The 15,275-nt window shown below is 43.7% G+C and overlaps 1 protein-coding gene across 1 annotated transcript in view; it reads left to right on the top strand.

Moving 5' to 3' along the window:
* The window catches only part of LRGUK (leucine rich repeats and guanylate kinase domain containing), a 77,576-nt gene that overhangs the window by 43,506 nt on the left and 18,795 nt on the right, over positions 1 to 15,275 (top strand). Inside the window, exons 12-16 of the mRNA XM_065423322.1 lie at positions 1,397 to 1,493; positions 2,680 to 2,793; positions 6,750 to 6,951; positions 9,121 to 9,234; positions 13,374 to 13,531. Coding sequence (XP_065279394.1) covers positions 1,397 to 1,493; positions 2,680 to 2,793; positions 6,750 to 6,951; positions 9,121 to 9,234; positions 13,374 to 13,531 — 685 coding nt within the window. The remainder of the gene's footprint in view (positions 1 to 1,396; positions 1,494 to 2,679; positions 2,794 to 6,749; positions 6,952 to 9,120; positions 9,235 to 13,373; positions 13,532 to 15,275) is intronic.

Here is a 15,275-nt window from a genome sequence, read left to right as displayed (position 1 = left end):
TGCTTGGTGCTGACTAGTTTATGGTATTAGGAGTCCACTGAAACACTTACGGAACAAAAAAAGAGAACTGAAAGAAACCTAAGTTAAATGCAAATGGTACCTGTACTCATATAGGTTTTGTCATAGAAAGTAATAGACATACAAGGGTCTGATTCTCATTCACTATAGGGTCCTTTTACTCTACTCTGTCAGTGTAAAAGGGCTTAAGTATAAATGAGAACCAGGCTCACAAGGATTCTATTTACATCAGTTACCCAATACCCATACCAAATAAAGCATGTTTGTGTCACACTTGGGAATGAAATCTGGGTGCCCAGACTCACAGTTCCCAGACCTAGACAATGCTGCCCCAAAGTGTGACATGGCTTTTTTTCATTCTGTGATCTCCAGCTTGAGGCTTCAAGACCCAAAGCTCACCATACAAGCTGTGTGTCCAGTTTTATTTTGCAAAACTGGTTAACATCCATTATCAGTGTTTTAATAACACAGCCAGGCTCTGTATATTTAGATGTGAGTATTTTTTGCTATGTTTTGTCTGGGATGGATCAGTCAAAAAGTCAAGGAGACAAAATATTGTCAGGGTAAGTCTATGCATAACATTTTTGTTCTGCTTGTCCTATGATACAAAAGCACTATTAGCAAAATTCCACCTCTCAGGAATGTGACCCACTGTTAGGAGTGACTGAGGACCATATGCTGGGGCTTATGTGAAACAGAATGTTTAGGAAGGGACTGGAGCCTTTAAACTAAAATTTCTTCATATGTAGACTTTGCTGTTTGGCCAGATTCATATTTGTATGACCCTCATCTCAAAAGAAAGTTCATGTGTCAGATACTTCAAATTGTTGCTCTTAAATAGCATTTAAATGTGCATCTTTAAATGTGCATTTTAAATATCTCCCTTATCTCCCCTACTTCCAGCCAGCCTCATTGATTCCAGCACTGATACCCTCTTACTGCTGGGGCTGGAGCTCACCACTGGTCCCTCCATCTACTTCTATCAATTGCTCAACCTGCCTCCCACCACGCCTTCCTATATCTAAGATTCCTATCTATCAGCCAGGAGTCAACATAGCCGGGGGGGGGGGGGGGGGGGAATATGAATTTATCACTTCCCTACTTAATGGTGCTGTGACAGCTTCCACTCAGATAATCCTGTGTGTTTGGATTTATAGCCCAAATGTAATGTTACATTAATACAGTTTTTTTGCATTTATAGGTTAGTCTTTCAAATATGCAGCATTAGTGGTATGATTTGCACCTCTTTATATTCCTCATATTTCTTCTCTGTTTAAAATAAAATCATTTCTAGTGCTATTCCCTCCTTCTCTTCCACTACCAGCTTTTAAAATGATTGAAAACTGGTGGTTCCTTTAACATACCATATATCTTCCAGCCCCTGTCACACCACGAGGGCATCTTACTTCGGAGAAGACAACAGACTTGATTACTACTTCATTTCTCAGGAGGTGTTTGACAATATGTTGAACATGGTAAGAATTGGACTTGTGTCTTGGTAGGCCTAATCCTGTAGTATCAGTGAGTTCACTGCATCTCCCTTAAACAAAAAAGTCTCTAAAGGCCTGATTTCAGAAAAAATGAGATGTGTGCACAATTAAATGACTAATATGCATGTCCAGTAAGCACAGTTGCATGTGCAAATCAGGTATTTATTTGTGCAAATCATCAGCTAGACTGTCTCTTACTGTGTTTAGCTACAGTACTTTTACAATGGGGCACATAGATCAGTTGGAGTCTTTAGGTACTATTGTAATATTAATAAATAGGTCATTTGCATATGCAAATACTGTGTGTGTGTGTGTGTGTGTGTGTGTGTTGGGGGGTGGGGAGGATAGGGGTGCTAGAAAGCCAAAAGGAGGCTTGTGGATAGGGTCCTGCCATGTTTCTCAGTGTTCTAGGAGCCCTGTGGGGAGCACAGGATTTAAAGGGTGGCAGATTGACCCAGGCATTGTATCTGCCTCTCTTCTGTCTATAGACAGAATGTCTCCAGCTACTGCTTCTGGTGCCTATTTGTACTCCCAATGCAATTTGGGCTCAAAAAGCCCAATTATAGTACTTTATTGGTAGATACACAAGGCCTACACATTCATAAGCCATTGAGCTGATGTTTAGTGTTTACCTCTCAATGCCAGTGTGGTTTAATTTCCAAAGAATATCTTTGGACACACACTACTGGGCACCAAAGTTTTATTTGCCAAGTTTCACTGTTGAAATTTACTTCCCAAGTATATGTTTTCCTTGCAGGTTCGCTTTGTGTATCCACTTTCCCCTTTGGTATCTTCTCTTTTATCTTGTGCTGCCATTCATTTTGATGCTCTGTCAAAGGAAGATGCCCCTTGCTTTAGATCTTGTGCTTCTTTGCGGGGTGAATGAATAACCAATGGAAAGTTGTAACCTGTCAGCTGCTTGTTTTCAATGAGCTGATGTTTTATTATTCACAAACAATGTACAAGCCTGCACCCTTGAGGCCTATTCTTTGCTGCTCTCTGCAAGGTTTGCACCCCAGGTGGCCTCGTTATCACTGATGATTTAGGCTTTGTGGAGCTGTATACTAATGGTAACCAAGTCTAGAACAATCATTTTTACTGTGCTTCTTTAGGAAAGTTGTTTTCATTACAGTCTTTCCATTGTCATGACACATCACCATTTTAATTTCAGGGGAAATTTATTGCAACGTATAAATATAGCAGCCACTACTATGGATTAGGAAGAGATACTGTAGAATCCATTGCCAGAGAGGGACTGGCAAGCTGTGCTCATTTGGAAATAGAGGTAGGCGTTACTTTTACTTAACCATTACAACATCATCAAAAAACAAAACATGGAAACGTGTCCATTATCAATCCAAAAGAATAACATTTACCTTTGTAGTTTCTGCGCTAATTAAATAATTCTCATTATGAGAATTCCTCTCATGTGAGAGGAAGGATGACCCAGTGGTCAGAGCACTAAGCTAGGACTTGGGAGACCCACGTTCAATTTCCTGCTCTTCTACAGACTTCCTGTGTGACTTTGGGCAGGTTACTAGGCCTGGATGCACAAAAGGAGTTAGACGTTGCTAAGCTGAGCATCAAACCCCCCAACTTTTGGGAGTCTAGAAAATCATAGAAACACACTGCGATTCACAAACCCTGAGTTAGGTGCCTAGCCTCCCCATACAATGAATGGGGAGAGATAGGGGCCTTAGAATGCTATTCACAAAAGCTAGCATGCCAGGCAGGGAGACACCTAAGCTAGCCAGAGGAAGATGACCAGAGGGATGTGTGCTAAGTCACTCAAGGAGATAGATGTCTAAGTTCAGGCTGCAGGGAGGTGCCATCTCTACTAGCAAGTCACAGCTGGGATACCCATCCCTTATAACTTGTAGCCCCGTGGTTAGAGTACTCATGTGGGAGATGCCTGGTTCAAGTAATCCCTTCACCTGGGAAGGAGAAGGGATTTGAACTGAGATCCACCACCTCTTGGGTAAGTGCTGTAACCATTGGGCTATAGGATAGTCTGTTATGGGGCTCCCTCAATCTCTCTTGTTGAAGCTTTTCCACTATGGATAAATAACTAAAGAGTCATTGGAGTAGGTTGAGTGGAGCCTGGGTGAGTGCTCTAACCACTGGGCTATAGAGTCATTCTCATGCTTGTGCTCCCTCACTCTCTCTCTGGCCCACATGACTCTTTAATTATTGATCCACAGTGGAACAGCTTCAACAGGAGAGATTGAGGGAGCCCCACAACAGAATACCCCATAACTCTGTGGTTAGAGCTCTCACCTGAGAGGTGGTAGATCTCAGTTCAAATCCCTTCTTCCTCTCAGGTGCAGGAAGCACTTGAACCAGGCAACTCCCACATCACAGATGAGTACCCTAAGCACTGGGAGAAAAGTTATGCCCTCTCTGGTTATTTTGTATCAATTTGCCTGAAGGGCCCAATTTGGTAGGCTGCCTCTGAGCACACCTTCCAGATCAGGCCCCGCCTGTGGTTAGGTAGCCGTACATCTTTTTTCTCCTGGTTTGTAGATTGCTCTGGGACTTGGGGGCCTAGCGGGAGGCAGCAGTGCGCATGCACAGAGACAGAAACATTGGTGCCTAGGGAACGTTTTATTGCAAATACGTAGGTGCTGAGTAAGTTTAGGTGCCCACAAGATTCAGTGGGAGTAGTTTATGTGCATTATTATTAATCATTTATATATTGCCAGAAGTGTACAAGACACTGTATAGCGATAGCTCTGTATCAAAGGGCCAGCAATTAAATTGTCTGATCTTGCAATCTGAGTGCCTATTTTGATGTATTAGCATACTCAACTCCCATTGACTTCAACAGGATGCTCAGCTTCTCACAGGCTAGGACCCTAAATTCACAAGTGAAGACAAACTGGACATGACACAGTGGGATGTGCCTCATAACGCTTGAATGCTTCTCAAAATAGGTGTATTACTAAATGATGGAGAAGTTAGGGCCTGTATATGAATAGGGAAGTTACTGTGCCTTTGTTGGATATTATCAACAGCAATATCATGGACAGCTAGTTAAGAAATGCCTCTGGTGCCAGAGTTCTAAAGCGTGTAATAATTATGCAGCAGTCTGCATTGCTGTAGACTCTACCTGTTGATGACAAACCATAATGGTGAGTTATGCATCTGAAACAGAAAGGCTTCAAGTTCGTTATCGTCTCCTAAGCCTCTAACGAAAGTGATTCATGCCTATTAAAAGAACATTTTAATGATGGTTCATGAGCTGAGGCTAAAAATTTGAGCCATTTAATTCCCTTTAATCTACTACCTCTGCACTGTTGGGTGGTAGAATTTGTCCCCTTTGTAGTAACTACATTTCTAGTCAGTGAAGTTCCTGTTGCATTCTGCAACAGAGTGAGGGGAGATGTTCCAGGGCACTTTCAGGACCCATCCCTTGTTGACGTGGCCATTGGTGCATACAGTTACCCCATTTGAGCATAAGATTGCAGTGGCTGCATGTACACATTAGGCATACAATTTACGTTTCAATCCTATTTTTCAGATACATCTTCAGTTTTAAGTTTCTGTTGGCCCCCACATAGACTCCATCCCCACCTCTCATTTCAGTGATGTCACATTTTTGGTTTTTGATTTGTTTTACACTAGAAGGCACATTTTGTTGCTTTTGTAGACAGAGCTTATTGCAAACAACAGCGGTTCCTTGCATCTCTCTATTCCCACCACCTTGTGTGCCACCCTCTGATCCCTTTTTATTTGTAAGTAAGGCCAGGTCCATACTATATGCTTATTTCGGTATAAATAGGTCACTCGGGGGTGTGAAAAATCCAAACTCCTGAGTGACGTACTTATACCGACCTTAACCCAGCGGTATGTTGGCTGGGTGATGCAAATTATGATGCTGTCGGAGAGAGTGTCTCCAGCAGAAGCACTACAACTATGCAGCTGCGCCAATCCAAGCTTGTAGTGTAGACCTGCCCTAAGTGTAGGTATGTAAGACCCTCATCCCACAAATACTTTTGTACTTGAACAGTATCACTGAAGTCAGTAGGACTGTTCTGATGCTTGAAGTTAAGCATGTTCCTGTTTATCGGATTGGGGGCCTAAGGTACTCACTCAGGACTCATTTTTGCTGATTAGGCCCAGCCTTAGATTGGATAGGATGGGGCTATATAGCTCTGTCTTCTCTCCTTTGCCTTTGGGGATTTGTATATCCCAGATGGTAGTGGGGGAAGTTAAGATGGAGCAGCCCATATGCTGCCCAGAGCAGGGGGATGCAGTTTTGTCTGGCCCTTACATATTAGCCTTCCTCCCCTCCCCATTATACAGCCACATATGCAGAATTTAGTCTTAAACATAGAAGCCAGTTGATCTGTGCCAAGTGCTTTAGGGTCCTGTTTATAACAGTTTATGCCACATACTGTATTTTTTAGTTCTTTATGCTATTCAGGTATGTTTAGTGCAGATGTAGACTTCCCCCTTTCTCAGAATATCGTGGTTTGGTACAAGGGATGCTGTCAGAAATTCAAAATCAGTTCACTTACCATCATAAACTATTGTGGTTTAATAAACCCTCATTCTCCGAAAGTTATCAGGCTGCTCAACATCAGTTAGAAAAACATTCTGATTGAGAAGAAGTTTCTGATGTTGTTCATTGTAAAAATGAAAGGGCCAAATTCATTGGTGGTGAAAGTTACATGTGGGGTGTAAATTGGTCAGAAAATGGTTATAAGAAATACAGTAGTATGACTTCTGACATGCAATATAAGGGGGAGAAAGGATAGGGCCTAACAGGAAAAACAGATACTAGGCAGGTATAAGAAAGCAAGGTGCATTAAATCACCAGTGAACTATAGGCTTCCTGGGAGTTGTACTCACTAACTTCAAGATGAATTTGGTGCCAAATTTTGAAGATCATAGACTTAAATAACTTACCGACATTGCTAAATATGATGCTTTGTAATAAGTAAGGGGTCATCATGAACACAGCATGTCAGTAAGTAAAAATTGAAATTAATGGAGATATCCCATCTCCTAGAGCTAGAAGGGACCCTGAAAGGTCATTGAGTCCAGCCCCCTGCCTTCACTAACAGGACCAAGTACTGATTTTGCCCCAGATCCCTAAGTGGCCCCCTCAAGGATTGAACTCACAATCCTGGGTTTAGTAGACCAATGCTCAAACCACTGAGCTATCCCTCCCCCCTCAAGTAGTCACTGAGTTTCAGGAATAAAACATTATTGGGTGCTTTCTGTCTAATCTTAAAGGGTGTGCAAAGTTTGAAAAATACCTACTTTGAACCTCGATATATCCTGTTAGTACCAATGAACAAAGAAAAATATGAGGGACATCTGCGGAGGAAGGGGCTGTTTAGCAGGCCAGAGATTGAAACTGCAGTCTCCAGAGTGGACATGTATATCAAAATAAATCAGGATTTTCCAGGATACTTCGATGCGGTAATTAACACAGGTGAGTTAATCTCTTTTCTACCAAGAATCTGATTACCCAGGGTGATGGTAATGGATGCCCCCAAACTGCCATGCAGATCAAGTCATCTCTGAAACAAAAACTAGGGAAGGCAAATTGATGTTCAAAGTAGCTGGTTTGAGTCTGCCAGAAATGGAACCCAGCTAGTTCTTATCCAGGGGACATAAAGAACTGCAGATTTGTATCTTTGTTCCCTCAAGATTGAATTACTGCATTATGCGCTAGCTACATCTTAAATCCATCAAGAAACTGAACCTGGTGTAGAATTCAGCTGCACATTTGTTAAGCAGTGTCTCTCATGAGGCTGTTACACTGAAGCTCCGTGATGTGCCCTAACACCCAGATCCTCAAAGGTATTCAGATCCTTTGAGGATCTGGGCCTAATTGTCTGTTGGTTTCAGAATGGAGTTCAGTGTGTTGTTTTCGTCCTGTTAGGCCCTAAATGGCCTGAGACATGGCTTCCTTTTACCCTGTGCCATACTGCCACCGTTGAGGTCCCCAGGGGCATAAAGATAGGAGCTGCTGCAAGGGCCTTCTCTGTGAGGACCCTTCTTTGAAACTTGATCATCTCCTTGGGGTAAAATAATTGAATCTGTTGATCTTTGTGGTATCGTCTGAAACAAATGTTTTCTCCCTGTTGTTTAGGGAGTGAGGGAACATCACGAGGGAGGGTAGCAAGTGGTGGGACGGGATTTTTCCTAGCTTATTTTTTTTGACTGGCCATTGCTGGGGTGGATTTGGGTTTAGGGCAGGGGCGGGCAAACTTTTTGGCCTGAGGGCCGCATCGGGTTTCGGAAATTGTATGGAGGGCCGGTTAGGGGAGGCTGTGCCTCCCCAAACAGCCAGGCATGGCCTGGCCCCTGCCCCCTATCCGACCCCCCTCCCCCCGCTTCTTGCCCCCTGACAGCATGCCCCCCGCCAGGACTCCTGCCCCATCCAACCCCCCATGTTCCCTGATGGCCCCTCCGGGACCCCTGCCCCATCCACCCCCTGTCTCCTGACTACCCCCAGAACCCCCGGCCCTGACTGCCCCCCACCACCCCATCCAACCCCCCTCTCCTTCCTGATCCCCTGGGACCCCTGCCCCACCAACCACCCCTTCTCCCTGTCCCATGACTGCCCCCGAACCCCTGCCCCTGACTGCCCCCCGCCGCCCCATCCAACCCCCCCTCTCCTTCCTGACTGCCCCCCGGGACCCTCACCCCCATTCAATCCCCCTGTTCCCAGCCCTCTGACCGCCCCGCCCCCTATCCACACCCCCGGCCCCTGACCACCACCCCGAACTCCCCTGCCCTCTATCCAACCCCACCGCTCCCAGCCCCCTTACCGCACTGCCTGGCGCACCAGTGGCTGGCGGCGCTACAGCCACGCCGCCCGGCTGGAGCCAGCCACACACCACGCAGCACAGAGCATCGGGTCAGGCCGGGCTCTGCAGCTGCACTGTCCCAGGAGCTCGCAGCCCCGCCACTGAGAGCATTGCGCCAGTGGTGGAGCGAGCTAAGGCTGTGGGGGAGGGGGAACAGCAGGGGAGGGACCGGGGATGAGCCTCCCGGGCCAGGAGCTCAGGGGCTGGGCAGGAGGGTCCCGCGGGCTGGATGTGGCCCCCGGGCCGTAGTTTGCCCACCTCTGGTCTAGGGTTTAGATGAAATTGCTGGCTTTGTGAATTATTACAATTATATTTTTAATTATTGTCGAGGGCACCTGAAGCCAAGGATAGGCAGCCTTACGTTTTTAGTCTAAAACAGAAGAAATAAAAGACAATAAATAAAATCAAATTGCGGAGGAGAACATTTAGGCTGACTTATAGGAATTTAGAATGTAACTGAATTTAGGAAAAGCTTCTTCACAGTAGTAGGCTATGGATTATTCTCCTAAGGGAAGTTCCTCAAGTTCCTCAATCTAGCTGTAAATGTTCCTCAAGTGATGAGGTGAAACACTTGAGGAACATTTACAGCTAGATTGGGAATACATTTACCAGAGAATGTATTGTGGAGAACAAACCAAACTGGTAGGGAGGTAGGCTGGGTGAACTAAAAGGACATTTTTTCATCTGTGACTTCTGTGATGTTATAATTTCATGCTGGTGCATGGCTGTTCTTTTATCAGACATCCTTTCCCTCCCTCCTTAAAATGTGCATCTGTTTCCTGTAGATGATTACGATGAGGCATACACACAGCTGAGTCTCCTCATAAAGGAATACCTAGGTATGGTACAGCCTTCAGATTTGGACAGCAGTTGGGTCTTGGACGACAAAGCAGTCACAGGTACTGTACATGACTTTCCAACTGTGCCAGTCAGGAACTAACACTAGCTTTATTAGGAGAGTGTTACTGATTACTTGTCAATTATAAACATTAGTGCCCTATCTGCAAGAGAAGTGGCCTCCATGATTACTGGCCTGTGAAAACTCTGCAGGCCTCCCACTGAGTAATGTGCCTCCCTGACTGTCCTCCTCCTAGGAACCAAGTCTGTGATGCTGCTCCTTCCGTTACTTACAGTTACTTTATATGGCAGCTGACTTGGGAGAACAATGTTGGGAAGAGCGCATTGTGTGACCCTAATGTTGTATGGAGGCAGGTTACTCCCTAGCTGATAGACATCCACTCATCAGGGAAGGTTTTTAAGGGAGACAAAACATGTCTCCTTGGCTGACAACTTTGTGCCTATCAGACTAATGAGAAAAAAGAAATGGGGCTGTGAGGCTGAACACTTACATTCCTCCTCGCCTCAGGGTGATCAGGGATATGAATGAGGTCTCTCCAAATCAGGATCACTCTTGCCATTGGCCAATAACCCCAGTCTCCTTTTAACAGTAATTCTTTACTGCCGAGTTAGCCTGGGTGATTGACACCTGGGTTAACCTAGCCCGGGTACAGCCACACTTCACAGTCACATCTGAGTTACTTTGTCCTCAGTGGTGCTGCACGCCTTTATGTGTGTCACTAAAGCTTTGGGGGCATATCCAATGATTCTTTGTGCTGCAGTAAACTAAGCCTCTTTAGGAGTCTTTCCCAGTGAATTGTGGGAGAACTTGCCTATCGTTTTGGACACACGGGGGAATTGTGGGAAGGCACTGCAGGACTATCAGCACTCGAGTGATTTAGCCCGTATTCTCACTGCAAAGTGGGTGGCGTACCAGCCTGAGTGAAAGGGGAACCCAGGCTCTCACCCATACCCCCAGCTGGGCCAGGTGTAAAGCACCACTAAACTCAGATGTGTGGACAGGAGGAGACTTAGGGGAGACACCTGGGCTAACTCTGTGGTGAAGACCCTTAATGGTGAGACATGCTTTTCCCTAATGCCAAGTAAGTTATTAAAGAAATCCATCCTTATTCTGGCCATAGATTCCGTTCTGTCTCCTCTATTTGGACGATACACTTCTGTAGCTAATAGAGCCTCCAGTGGGAGCGAGGAAGGGGAGACAGAGAGTTTCTTGACAGGGATTTGCGTAATAAAGGAAGACAAGAACTTGTTTATGATAGCTCTTTTCTCCAAGAGCTCCCACAGTTCATAGTTGTTTTAGATCCCGTGCTGAAGGAGAGTGACTGTTTTCCTACACAGGGGAAGAGCCAGTAGTCATGACCTTCTGCATGGCTCACAAGGCTGCAGATAGGAGAATCTGAAGAGTGCGTAAGACTGGCACAAAAATGTTAATGAAAAATAGTGTAAAATTTATCACTTTTTCATGTGAAGTGGTTTCATATCCTGAAAGAATTAATAAATGTTGATTACTCTGTGGGGAATGAAAAGCCTCAACATGGATTGTAACGTATAGATACTACCATGACAGGTAGTTTTCTAAAGAAACCAGTAAATTTAATCTAAATCTGGACTGTCTTAATTTTCACTTCTAGCAGTGCCAGTGTTTGTTTGAGGTTAGGGAAGGCTTGTGGGGCTGACTGGATTTTGGAGAAGCAGGTTACCATGTGTGCTGTATCTTGTTCTTGCAATCTTGCTCTTAGTTATTTTCTGCTAAAACACTAGGGCAGGTGTTCTCCAACTTCATTGCACCCAGATCCCCTTCTGACAACAAAAAATACTACATGACCCCAGGAAGGGGAACAGAAGCCTGAGCCTCCCCGAGCCCCACTGCCACCCCGGGTGGGGTGGGAGGCAAAGCTGAAGCCTAATAGGTTCAGCCCCAGGCAGGGGGCCTGTAACCTGAGCCCCGCCGCCAATAGCTGAAGCGCTTGGGCTTAGGCCCCGGGTGGTGGGGGTTGGGCTTCAGCCCTGGGCCCCAGCAAGTCTAAGCCAGTCCTGGTGACCCTATTAAAATGGGGTTCCAACCCACAGTTTGAGAACTGCTGCACTAGGGCCTTTCTGGCACAGGAGGGAGAGCAAAGTGGAAGGATTACGGACAGAAGAGATTCTTATCTAATTATAATATGTTCTATCTAAAGCACCTGACATTCTTTTAACAAAAACTTAATATTCTTTCACATTTTGGAATTGTGTCCATTTGTACTTTGTTGCTAGCCACAGAAATTCCATTAATAGTACGGGGTTTTGGTAATTTTGCTCTCCATAAAGTAACTTTTAAATTGACTATGCATCGTTAAATTCACTTCGAGCTTCATTTATAGGAGTTTAAATAAATTTAACTATCTTAGTTCTGGAGAGAGTGTCTCTTCTTATGGACTGTGTGAAATAATTGATTTTAAAGAATTTGCCTAAAGGTTGACTTTATTATGGACATTTTTAGTAAGAGAGTAGAAGGGAGAAGATTGGTTCTGTGATATTATGATAGGTTGTTAATTCTTTTTTTAATGAGCTGCCGTGTGAGATCTTTCATTCATGTACAGAGTAAAGACACTGGGAGAAAATCGATAAGCTCTTCTTTTGAAACACTTTTTATAGAAGAAATTACTGTACTAACATGATAATAATGCTTTGCGCGTACATAGCAGCTTTCATCCAAGATTTCGGTGCTTTATAACTATTAAGTAAGCCTCACAACACTCTGGATAGTAATACATACTTCACAACATTTCACAGATGGGACACTGGGGCTGTAGCTGATTATCAGTGGTGCTGAGCACTCAGAATTCCCATTGAAGTTGGTTTGAGTGGTGGATGCTCAGCATGTCTGAAAATCAGGCTCAGTAAATCATTTGCCGCACCTGGATTAGAACTCAGGAGCCATAACTCCCCTGTTCTAATCACTAGAAATTCCAGCATCTATAAATAAATAATAATAATAATTAATGGAGATATCCCATCTCCTAGAACTGGAAGGGACCTTGAAAGGTCATCGAGTCCAGCCCCCTGCCTTCACTAGCAGGACCAAGTACTGATTTTGCCCCAGATCCCTAAGTGGCCCCCTCAAGGATTGAACTCACAACCCTGGGTTTAGCAGGCCAATGCTCAAACCACTGAGCTATCCCCCCCATATCAAGTTGCTGATATGCTGATCTGCATATCAGCAACTTGAGCTGGCTAGGCTGAGGGACATTTGGGGAAAGTTGGCATTTATTTATTACATAATTACAAAACCAAACATACACAAAATATGAATATGTGTGTGTAAGATTGTATGTATTTGATTGTCTCCCTCTCCTCCACCCTTCATTGATTACTCTTCTCTTTAGATTGTAGGTACTTTTGTACAGCATCTACTACAATGGGGCCTTTCTCCTGATTGGGTTTTCCAAACACTCCCATAAATATAAATATTCGTAAGGGTTTCCTTTATATTTTAAATTGATATTTAGGGGTAATTCGTTAGCTAAACTGAAGCCCAGCCTCCTTATTTGTGGCTGTAGTTTTGCACCCTCGAATTTTGCTTGAAAAAAAGTGTGTTAGTTGCATCTCCAGCTATCTGATTTAGTTGCATTCCTGACTACCTGTAAATCCAGTAGAGGTGCAAGTACTTACATTTGCACCCAGAGGTGAATTGTGTGCACAAAAATTCAGATGCAAATGATTCTGACAGAAGGAAGGGCAGGTGATTCAAATTCCCTGGCTGTGAGGTAGGTCAAACATAGCCTCTAAACAGCTTAATAGTGGTAACAATGTTTAATAGCTAGCACCTCAGGAAAATAAAATTAAGCAAAGCAACATGCCGTACTCCATCAGTGGTTTCTGTTTTGAGTATTTTTGGGACCCTACACTTCCCTTGGTATTTTGAGGGTGAATTAGTTAATATTTGTAAAGTGCTTTACAAATTACAAAAAGTGCTAAGTATTTTTATTCCCTTCCCTGGGATCTATTTCTTAAGAAGATACTCAGTTCTATCTTTTTCACTTTCATTCTTCCCATTTGCAAACCCAGAACAGTGCCAAAAGGAACCTAGTTATTATGAAACTGCAGACATGGAATTTCTCAAACAGGATTTCAACTTCTTGTAAACAGAGTTTACAGTAAGGGTTTTGTTGCAATAATAACAATACCTGTTCCCTACTAGATTTCAGCTCACTGTCTTTTGGAGATCACAAAGCTTTAACCAGTGGAGGGACCATTAGAATTGCCCAGCCTTCTGACGTCAATGAATTTTCGGACTCTTCAGCCAAAAACTACTCTGCTAGAATCTCAGCCAAACTTGCTGCACAAAAGACACCAGTGGTAAGGGGAAAATGCTCTAATTTTAGCATTATAGAATGCTAACCTAGGAGTAGGATGTTTATGCTTTGCTCAATCCCTCCAGCTCCCATATCATTTTTACTGCTGTTCTCTGAACTCCTTCCAGTTTGTCAATATTTTCCCAGTAGTGGAATGCCCAGAATCAAATGTACCAAAGACAGCTGAAAGAAAATGGCATGAGCATCATCAACTGAGGAGGAGATGGGGTAGTGAACTGTGTGCCTAATCTTTTCATACCAGTTTTACACCAGAGCAACTTCATTGATTCTGTTGGAGTTGCTCCTGATTTATGTGGTGTAAGTTAGATGAGGATCAGCTCCTATATATTTTTACAAGAATGCATGGAAACAATCCAAATTCAGGATAAATAATAGACGTGCTGCCGTGAGATACAAGGAAATTGTCTAACAGGACATCAAGAGCTTTGAACCCGATTCTGTTCCCATTGAAGTCAAAACTCTCATTCACCTGAGTGGCTGCATGCTTGGCATGGTTGCCACCAGAGATTGAGTTCAGACGTGTTTCGCTGCTGCGTTTTCTTCTTTTTTGACCCAGAGACTCAACAGTGTGCTTACATTTCAAACAATCTTGTGCAATCTAAGCTTCATTTTTTATAGGTTGTTCCCTAAAGGCAGACTTTAATTCACTCTCCTTGCAGGCAGTGGTGGAGTTGGTGCTGTCAAACAGATATTTCTAATGCTCCTTTTCAATGACAATGGCAGGGGAAAGAAAAAAAAAACGGAAGCTTCAAAATATGTTCCATTCCAGGGCTATGAAGTCATAATGATGACTGATGGTTTGGGCAGGCCTGGCTTGCTGGATAATTATTGCCACTATCTCTGTATTTATAGCAATCTACACCTGATTCTGAAGTCTAGAGTTTTTATTCTGGATGGAGCAGAGAATCAAAAAAACCCACTGCTATCCAAGGCTTAAAAAAAGGCTTTCTTTAGTGGGGAGAAAGGTATGACTGTAAAATGAGCTACCCAGACAAGGAGCCCTCCCATCTTTCAGACACCTTAAGCAAAATCCCACGTCTCGTGCCGTGTAGAGTTAAATAAGTGTCATTTCATTTAACGTTTATTTCATCAGAATATATATTAGCTTAAGCTGAAGGAGAAGGCTGTGTTTCTCTCACTTCAGCAGCCTTCTGCCATCATCTGTATCACGGCGATTTATGTCTCTCTCTCTTTATTGCATCTTATGTTAACGTTTTACATTTTGTCAAGCCAGGGAGATAAGTGTTTTATGATGAAGGTGGCTATAATTTAGCCTGGGTTTAAGTTCTTCAGTGGCTAGAAGGCTTTCTTTATTAGTTTCCATGTTCATCTCTGGTAATATCTGCCAAGCTGTTTACTAGGCCTTCTAAGTGCCCAATATATTTGTTCATGTGTATGATGAGGTTCTGTAGGATCGACTGAAGTGTCAATCAGTAAGTGCTCCAAGGTGAAACACGAGTGCAGCTCGGATAATTTTCAATAGTAAAGACTGTAAATATGCCTGTTGTGATTTTAAAGTAAAATCCTGTCTAAATTGTTCCATTTGGAAGTAGAAATGATTCCTTTACTTTTGGCAACAAAAGCATGTGGCATGACTGCTACAACTGCATTCCATGCTTCCTATGTGTAGAATGGCAAAGTGAGAGAGAGCATAAAATGACTAGCACTGGCAATCCAGGAGCAGGGTAAGAGGAAAGGCTTGCTGACCAGGAAAAGAGCCATCATTT

This window comes from Emys orbicularis, chromosome 1, assembly GCF_028017835.1.
Source record: "Emys orbicularis isolate rEmyOrb1 chromosome 1, rEmyOrb1.hap1, whole genome shotgun sequence".
Lineage (NCBI taxonomy): Eukaryota > Metazoa > Chordata > Testudines > Emydidae > Emys > Emys orbicularis.
Note: the sequence above shows the minus strand (reverse complement) of the source record. Positions and strands in the feature narration are given on the sequence as shown.